Source organism: Clupea harengus, chromosome 25 (genome assembly GCF_900700415.2).
Source record: "Clupea harengus chromosome 25, Ch_v2.0.2, whole genome shotgun sequence".
NCBI lineage: Eukaryota > Metazoa > Chordata > Actinopteri > Clupeiformes > Clupeidae > Clupea > Clupea harengus.
The window spans coordinates 13,813,121-13,822,578 of NC_045176.1; the positions used below are offsets into that span (position 1 = coordinate 13,813,121).

Sequence of the window (9,458 nt, forward strand, 5' to 3'; positions counted from 1 at the left end):
CTCAAATTCCACTTGATGCGGTCACCGGAGCTGATTACGTCCACTGTAGACAATGCTTGTGATTCCACCAGATGCTCTGCAGCGTGATTCAGAAGCATCCCAGAAGTGGCTCTCAGTTCTGGCCACACTCTATTGGGGATTGTTTCCAGTCGTTGGATCCTAATGAGCTGATCCAAATTGGGTCAGACAGTCTGTTATGATTTATTATTATAATAATAATAATAATAATAAAGAATTGATTTTTTATAACTGTGACAAGATAAGAATTGTTTTTGTCAAGAATAGCGATTTGTAACTGAACTGATTTTTTTCTTACAGCCCTTCTTTCCACAGTAAGGGTACTGTAAACAAGTACGTTTTGTTTACAGTAAATAAAACACATCTAATGTGTCATATGCATTTGATCTTGAAAGATGCTGACGCATAGTTGAACTATGGAAGAACTATGTCAAATCATTCCCATAAAATAAATCATTATATTTATCATCATTCATCATAAGAGATCATTGTTTCCAGAGGACCAAACCTGCGTGGATGCACAGTGGTGAATATGATTAACCTGGCCTGCAGCCAATCTCAATGCTATCATGGTCCCCAATGCAGTCAGACAAGTGCCCTCATGGTGTCAGCTCATTAGCCCCCTCCCCCCCTTTCCCAACGAGCAGCATCGCAGCGGGTGGCAGAAAAATGTGAATCCCGCATAGAACATTTCTTTTGTCAGCCTTCGAAGTGGCTTAAGTGGACGGAGATGGAAATGGAAAAGGTGGCGGTGGGGGCTGGGGGGGGGGCTGGGGGAGGGGAGGTAGAAAAAACAGCGGGTCTGTAAGAGATAGACCCATGTCCTTTAGAGAGACTGCAGGATCAGCGAGGCGCCGGGGTGAGCTGAGCGGTCAGGATAGGTCTTAAATGAGCACATTTCAGCTAGAAAGAACTAGAGAGAGAGAGAGAGAGAGGAGAGAAGGAGAGGGGGGGGGAGACAGAGAGAGAAATGAGTGATCCTCTGGAAAGTGATAGAGAGGGCAGTGTGTTCTCAAATATGGCATTAAATAAGGTCAATCCCAATGCACCCAAGCAAGGTGTCACTCAAAAGTTTTCCCTTCGAATGCCACCCAAACTCTCTCTTTCTCTGTTTGTATATTATCATCTTTCACCTACTGTCTAAAAGGACAGATTTACAACACTCAGAAGGCTACAGCTCTGCCAAACTCAAATTTGAATAGTCAGTCACGCAGATGTAAATACAACACATTGTATTTCAGTGTATGACAAGTGCACACTGCCTTAGTCTTATATTATACTGTATAGTATAATGCATCTGCATTTCTAGTTCCTGCTATGTAGGTGGATTATCTCTAATTCCTCTAATGCCTCAAATCTGTAATATTTGTGTTAATACATGTTCTCTCTATGAACTATTCGCTAACGCTACAACAACAACAACAACAACAACACACAACACATAACACACAGTCCAACCGAGGCTTGCTGGGAAACCCCCCAGCACACCACACAGCTCCCCCTTCAGGGGTTCACTGTCCCCAGCAACCCACAACAGGACCCCCCACCCAACATTGTGTCCCCACAGATGACTGAGATGAAGATCATAACACGGTCACCACCAGCACCACCCCCATCCCCCGCAGCAACGGCGGTTTGTGAAACCACGGCGCGCAGAAAAACAGAATCTCCAGACACAACAAAGGTCCTGAGGTGTTGGGGAAACCGACGGGGTCGCGAGGTCTAGGCGAGGCTGGTCCATCTGTAGTAGAGAACCCTGGTATTGGGGGTTGGAGAGATGGCGCGGGTATAGTTTTCCAATGTTATCTATGGAATATCTCTTTTTATTGATTCATATGCTGTTTTGTCAGGTATATACTCAGTTTTGGTGTTTCCATGGGAATGTCACCCAAGTTACATGTAAGCAAAGGTGTATCAGAGAAAGTTACATTAAAAACTGAATTTAAACTGGAGAAATGTGTTGATGGCAAACCTATTTTCAGTAAACCGGGTGTTTTGACATTCAAAATTAATTGTTGGCCAAGTTATATTCGAACACCAAATAGGTTCTGACCAATATAGTAGCGAAATGTAACGCTCCATAGACAAATGAGGATACGACACGTCACAAACACGACACAGATAAGGTAACCTAGCCGGTATGATACCCACACTAGCATTGCAATTACCTAAATCAATACATTGTTCAGCCAGATCAAACAGTGATTCGGCCGGAGGCTAAGTGCTGCAGGTAATCACAGCTGTGGGGATATCCTTTACCAACCCCAGGAACTGTGAGCGTCATATTGCTTATGTATAACAGTTCGACTACTGTCTAATTGAGTTTGAAGACACCAGTTAGCGTTTGCTTTTGTTTATTTTGATACCGTTTATTTATTCTCCTCATTTGTCTGCACAGCAAAAGATCTCTCTTTGGCTTATTGAGCTGAAGAGTGACAGCAGGTTTAAGGACCTTTTCTGCCACCTGCTCCCTTGCGAACCTCTGGGTAGCAGTGTTGCAGGAATACCCCCAACTCTCGGATTTGGCCTTAAAGCCTCTCCAACCTTATGCTTTGACATACTTGGAGTTAGGCCTTTCCAAACAAAGTACCACAATCATGCACAGATGCATGACCCGGTTGTGTTAGTTCCTCCAGCCACTCAGGAGAGCCCATCAGAAATAAGTTAAACAAGGAAGTGACTACTGGAAACAAGTTGTTGTTTTGCAGAATATAAGTGATGCAACTTAAACTAAGGTACTGTATGTTAGATCTACAACACTGGAAAACTCCAACAATGGAACTCTTAATTGTAATGCATATCGTTTCTCAATTGAAGAACATATTCAAGACAAATCACTCAGAAGAGTAATTTTTGTTTCACTGACAGCAAAGCATGCTGCTAACTGACTGTTGGCTGTCAATGGACATCAGTGATGTATGCATAATTATAGCATTAGTAGTCTACAGAATCACTGGGCCATTATTTTCTGCTTTTTTCTCAATTGAACAAGAAAGGAATTCTAAGTTTTACCAACAGACCCATCAAGCTGTGAAGGAAACCATTCTGCAGCTGATAATGCTTTTTTTATGCTGGGTGCACCTATGAACCCAATTCATCAATGATATTGATTTTTCATGTCCAAATATGTTCTCAGGTATCATAGAGCAGACCTCAAACAGCTTCCATTTAGATTTTTGTCTTGTTATATTCATAATTAATCTGGTTAGCTACTATTCCAGTGCCTGCCAGGATCAGATACAAGACTAAAAACTACTCAAAGGTCATAACATCTTCTTTTCTTTCTGACAGTGATAGGCTGTGACACATTCTTTTTTTCTTCTGTTTGCACAGAGACCTCTCCACAGGAAGCGGATCGTGGAAAGCCATATATTAGTCAAGGTGACTGTTAATGGACAGGGGCTTCTCGACAAAAGCTCAGATGAATGCTCCTACTGTTTTCCCCCACTCTGTATTTGCTTTTGTCGAGAGCACATGAGTCTGCATTGAGATTTCAGCTTCCTCCATGAATACATTTCAGGGTCGTTGACATTCCTACCATAGCCTGATGGTAAAATCTGACACACCCTAAGCTAACGTTTCCAGGCTATGTTAGACTGCTGCTCTCTGCTCAAAATCTCTTTACATATAAAGATGAGTTGTTTCAAACCGCAACATCAAAAGAAAGAAATTATAAAACTATGTATTGTAACAATATTTCAGTTGATATGCTGTTTTTGACACTGTCAGTGTAGGTCAGTTTCCATTTTTCAATGACAGCCTGTGCTAATTGGCTACATGGCAATAAATAACACAAATTTCCAATCAACCAGAGAACAGATGTACTGCAAAAAGTCCATTTCACATTAATATTCAGTTCAGCAGAAACAGCTATACTTCAGTTAATATATTTTGAATGCACAAATATAGTGTGTGTATCAGATGATGCGCAAATAGAAATCATCTTTGGGGGATCTAGGAAGTTAAAGAGAATATACAGTTTGCATTACATTCTTCCCAGATGTACTTGGGTAATATTGCAATTCTTCTCCTGAGGGAAAAGTGAAACGTCATTTCTGCTCAAAGCAGTGTCTAAGCTCTAGTCCCTGTTGCCATGGAAACCTTTCACTACCATACAATATCACTGCCTCTTCCTCAATAGAAGCTACCTGACACACACACACACAAAGAGAGCACTCTGGTCATGTTCACACTGTGAAAGAGTGCTCAGTGGTCTTAAACTTTGTCAAACGATTCCAAGACTGATATAATTATATTAACGTATGGTTTATTAAAGATGAATTACATATTACTGCATTATATAAACACAAAGTGGTGCTTTTGATCAAACTATAACAAAGAGCTCCGAGTTGCTACAGAGGCTACAATTTCTACACTGTTCATCCAACTTGGATGTTGAGCAAACCGTGTAGCCTACCTCGAATCAAAGCTGAAATGTAGCACTTTTACCATATATTCATGGTCACGCTTTTGAAAAGCCACATGAAATATGAATGAAAGTGACAGAATATAGATCGAAAGGAGGCAGGTACTAAATTCAAATTCAGGACGCTGTTCAGTCAGTTCAGACTGACAACACTAGTTCACTCCATTACATTAGTATAAGTAATTATGTTAGTCTCATAGTCTCCCTGGATTAGTCTTCCATTTAAATAAAGACACAGAGCATGGATCCAACAAAATATACTGGTACAGTTTGAAATAAGTCTGCATTTATGCTGGCACATTCCAACCCACACCTTCATCAGTTCAGCCTTGATGTGCCCACACATCAGCCCACAAACTGAACTTCCATACGACCTTTAGAAAACAAAATGTGTGAAACACAATAACCGTGTAAATCATCCACTATGCATTTCTGTTTATACACCCAATAGCAGACACATTCACTGGAGACTGTCAGTGAGCATATTATTGTAACTTGTAGTGGGAGGCGTCCCTTTTTACTGTATGTGGCTGAATCATACAGAGAAATGATATTACACCCAAAAAGACCAATCTTATAACAGAGGAACTTCCACAGAAATATCTGAAGGATGTTTCACAATGTTTTTACTCCTTTGTTGCCAAACACACACAGATAGATGTGGATTAAATAAGAGCTGAAAGATGTAGGTTCATTTAAGCTGAGAAGCTTGTGTTCTGTTGACTGTTTTCAATCTATGGGAATGACAGGCCATCCTTGAAATTATGTTGGTTTGCCGTAACCCTCAAATTGGGTGAGATCTTTTTTTTTATGTTGTTTGATCTGCTGACTTACTATAACTTTCTGTAGCTATTCAGTGAAATATTTTAAAGAAATAGTTTACTTTTGTGCGGCCCTGAAACTGATGGGTGATGCTTGCGTTTTATCAGATATGAACTCTACAGCTAACACTGCTAGCTACCTAAGATGCTAAAAACATTAACTAGCCAAATGACTATCAATGTCAACAAAGCAAATTAGCAAGAAAAACCCCCAACGTCTACGCCCTTTCAAATTTTTGAATGGAAGGTCTGCAACACCCTAGCAGACACAAATGTATTTATACTGATGTGAACCATAAGGTATAATTACATTGGACAGAAGTGAATAGAATTCCATTCAGAAAAGAAAACAATATATGTGGAATATGGAATGCACTCCTTTCAAGGCAACACCAATGAAAAAGTTTCCACATCTTAACAAAAGAGCTTTTTGCTCGAATATTACAGGCTCTCCACAATAGATTCCACTTTGATGGCTTCATCTAAAAGCCATTTTGGTAGCACTGACTACAATATATGTGTCAAAAGTGTGAAAATACTTTGCTCCATCTGTTTTTTTGCATTGTCACAAAACACAGTGTCAGCAGGAAAGCCCACATGTACTGTTGATGCTATGCTTACTGAAGAAACTCTGACTGACTCAAACAGTGTTGACAGACTTATTCTCTAGTTAGATATGCATGCTGATAGGATATTTTTGAGGGGATGCTCTGCATAAATAATTCCAGTCCAATGCCATGAATTCCAAATTTCACAGAGAGTTTTTATACAAACATACATACAGTGGACTCTAAAAATGAGCTCAATCCTCTTAAGTGATTGTATTAAAGAGTTTGCTTCCGCAGTCTACCAAGATAATACAAAGAATGGCAAACCCGTCTAAAAAGAAGTCTCTAAATGTCTTTAAGACAGTCAAAAACAACTAATAGCACCAGGGTTATTTGGGGGCAAAGGCAATGGATTTAACTCTATGGGAGCGACTCAGTAAGTGAACCACATACATATAAGGTGTGGTGTATTTGGTTCTGGACTATCATTTGGTATTTGACATATCAAAAGTAATTAGTACAACTAAAAAGTAAAAGTAATTGCAATTCAAATGGTATACACTTATTCCACGACTTCCAAGTTTGCAACGCACACTTTTACACAAGCGGGAAATATTTGAATTGCTAAACTAGGTATCCATTGCATACAGCAGCAAAATCTGGCTGCTTTCACAACACCACACATTACTGACACCCTACTTATGCCCTTCTTGTTATTCCAACATTGGCCTTGTCTTCCCCTTCCTTTCCAACAAGCAATAACTTCAGGCCATTTGTTGTTTGCTATCTCAGACTTTCTCTGACAGTTTTATAAAGTGTGAGTCAACATGCCATTCCTGTCACAGCCATTACAGTGGCAAGCAAAGCAGTTAGGTCCAATACATCTGTCACCCACTTTCCTACCCTCTCAGACACTAACTGTTTTTCACCACAAACTCCAGCAGTTGACACATCCGGTGTCTCCATTGATTGCTTTGCAACGAGTTTCACTAAAGGACTTTCTGTGGACTCTTTGCGTCTCAGAAACAAACAAGCGGCCGCTAAACTATATCAGCACCATGGACAGCAGCCAGGATCTTTGCCTGTGCCTCAACTCCGTGACCGCCGGTCTTGTAGCAGCTAACTCAGGGTTAATTCCAACTTTGTTGTGAGCCACCATATTTAAAGTACGCTTTGGCCAAACACTTACAACACTTTATATATTTGTCTATTCATATTTGAAGTAGCCTTGTACGCGCGAATATTTCTTGTCTGTTGTACACAATAAGTGGAGCATTAATGAACACTTTATATACTTTATAACACTTTTAAACGTACTGCACAGGCTTATGGTTTTCGACTTATCTCGCCGAATGTTTCCCAGAGCTGGACTGACAACATCATATAGACCAAAGAAGACAAATACATGTATTTTAGTTTTAAGCCTAACAATAACAACGAAGAGCGAAAAATGAAAGAATTTAGTGCAGGTGAGGATACAATAGGCCATTGTCTAATCATGAACGTGTTCATCAGAGTAAGGGTTCGGCCTACACCACAAGCACAGTTTGATGACGACCTACTTCCCTTCTTAACAGTTGACTACATAACTAGTTCAAAGTCTTCACGTGTGCTGCCTGTTTTACGATGTTCAACGTCAGCGACTATGAACTCATCACTGGGTGGCGGGACTTAAATAATGGTGCACAGCACCAGTACACAGTGAATGTATGTCAATCTGTTTGCATGGTTACATCTGGCGACACCAGTTTTGTCCACAACGTAAATTAGTGACTAGTAATACGTCAGCAACGATGATTTTTTTTTTTTAAATTATATACATTTTCTCAAAAATATCAGCGGCAGGGCCGGAATAGCATACTTGCATGGACTGGAGTGTAAACATGCACCAGATCGTTTCGAAACCTTACAGCAGGCCTGCATCATTTGAGGAGGATAATAATAAACCGCATGAAATAATAAGCAATCAAATGAAGCCTCAAAAAGCAAGACTTACCTAAAACGAAGAAAGGGAGTTCGGTATTTTCTAGGTCGTCGACAACCACTATGTCTCCTGGAAAATCATTCCTGACGGAGAACAGAAGCTTCGGCTCGGAGGCCGAGGGACTATGCATGATGCTCAGGTCGTTTTCTCTCAAAAACGGCAAAGCGGATACCGTGACGCTCTTCATTTTGCATTCCATATCTTGCGACTGGTCCTCATCGGTGTTTAGACTGTGGATACAGTTGGGTTTGAGGGCAAAAATCCACAGGAATGTAACAAAAAAGCACTGACGCGGACCCATTTTGTCCGATTCCACCACGGTTTCGGATCCCCTTCCCTATGCGCGGCAGCAGCAGTCAGTTGAATGCAGGCTGCGAGAGGAAGAGGAGCGTGGGGGAACACGCAGGCAAAGCACAAATATCCGGGTTTGCTTCGCGAGGCGAAATAAACAGCCCTCAATCCGTTCAAATCTCCAGATGTGCAGTCAGATGGTTAAAGGTCATGTTTTGTATTGCAACGCAGCTTATCAGAATGATAATTGCTGCGAAAATGAAATCGGCACAGCACGAGACCCCTTTATTGGACTTGTCCACATTAAGCCATTAAGCTTTCTTGGTATTTCTCCACTACAAACAAATGCTGTTTAATACATTAAACCATGCTTAATGCTATCTCTTATTCGTTATAAGGTTAAGACATGAAACACTGAAATATTGATGGGGTAAAATATTTCATTACAATCATTATGTATTATGCATGTATGTGCTGTAGATCATTGTAAGGGATAACTATATATAGCCATGTGCACTGTATTATATATTTTTAAGTAAAGCTTGATTGTATTGATGGCTGATACATCACAACATCATAACTTTTGTTTTCATATCCATTGGCTGATGTGACAGCTGTGATGTGATCAATAAATTAGACACATCAAAACATTTTCACATAGTCTCAAAAGCAAGCCTGTTTGGTTTTTTTTATTCAGTGCAATGCTATGCTCGTCTGAGGGAAGAGGGAGAAAATGGAGAATAAGGGCATCTGGAGAGGGGAATGGCAGGTGCAGGACCATAGAAAAAGCAAGATGTCTGCACCCTAAGAATGCGGTCCCTGTGCTATCTTGATCTCCATCCAGCCTAGCAGTAAGGCCTCTGCAAACTGTGAAGGGGTTGTGTGATGAAAGGCCACAGGACTCATTTCAGTCCTGACCCACTCCATAATTGAACTTTGGGGTGAAAAGGAGAGATAGAAGTGTGTGTGTGGGGGGGGGGGGGGGGGAGAGAGATTGGTACCTCCAGTGTTTCAGTGCTATTCTTGAGATATCACTTTTTTTTGGTGGTGTCTTTTTTAGCAGCCCTCAGCAAGTTATTACCGACTGAAGTATTTCACTCTGCAGCTCAGCACAACAACGTAAGTGGGCCCTGAGAGCTGTGAAAATAGCATGATGAGAAGGTCTTTAGAGGTTTCCCAGTGATATGTGGTCTGACATCAGATGATATTTCATTATCGGTGAGCAGCTGCCAGTGTTTTTTAAGACATTTAAGAGTTTGGATTTACAGTATCCAGAACAGTTTACCAATATAAACTTATGCAGATATAAAAAGAAGCCGCATTAAGATGACCGTAAAGCATAAAGTTTGACCACGGCAAACAGCAGAGGT

General features: G+C 40.7%; 1 protein-coding gene across 4 annotated transcripts in view; it reads right to left on the reverse strand.

Annotated features, from left to right (window-relative positions):
• Positions 1–8,874, reverse strand: part of astn1 (astrotactin 1) — a 166,846-nt gene extending 157,972 nt beyond the window's left edge. For 2 of the 4 annotated variants that reach the window (XM_031563095.1, XM_031563093.2), the window contains exon 1: positions 7,810–8,873. In XM_031563095.1, the coding sequence (XP_031418955.1) occupies positions 7,810–8,098 (289 nt within the window). In that variant the 5' untranslated portion in view covers positions 8,099–8,873. Of the gene's footprint in view, positions 1–7,809 lie in introns of all 4 variants that reach the window. The other 2 variants (XM_031563091.2, XM_031563094.2) reach the window with 2 other exon arrangements.
• Positions 8,875–9,458: the final 584 nt, after the last annotated feature.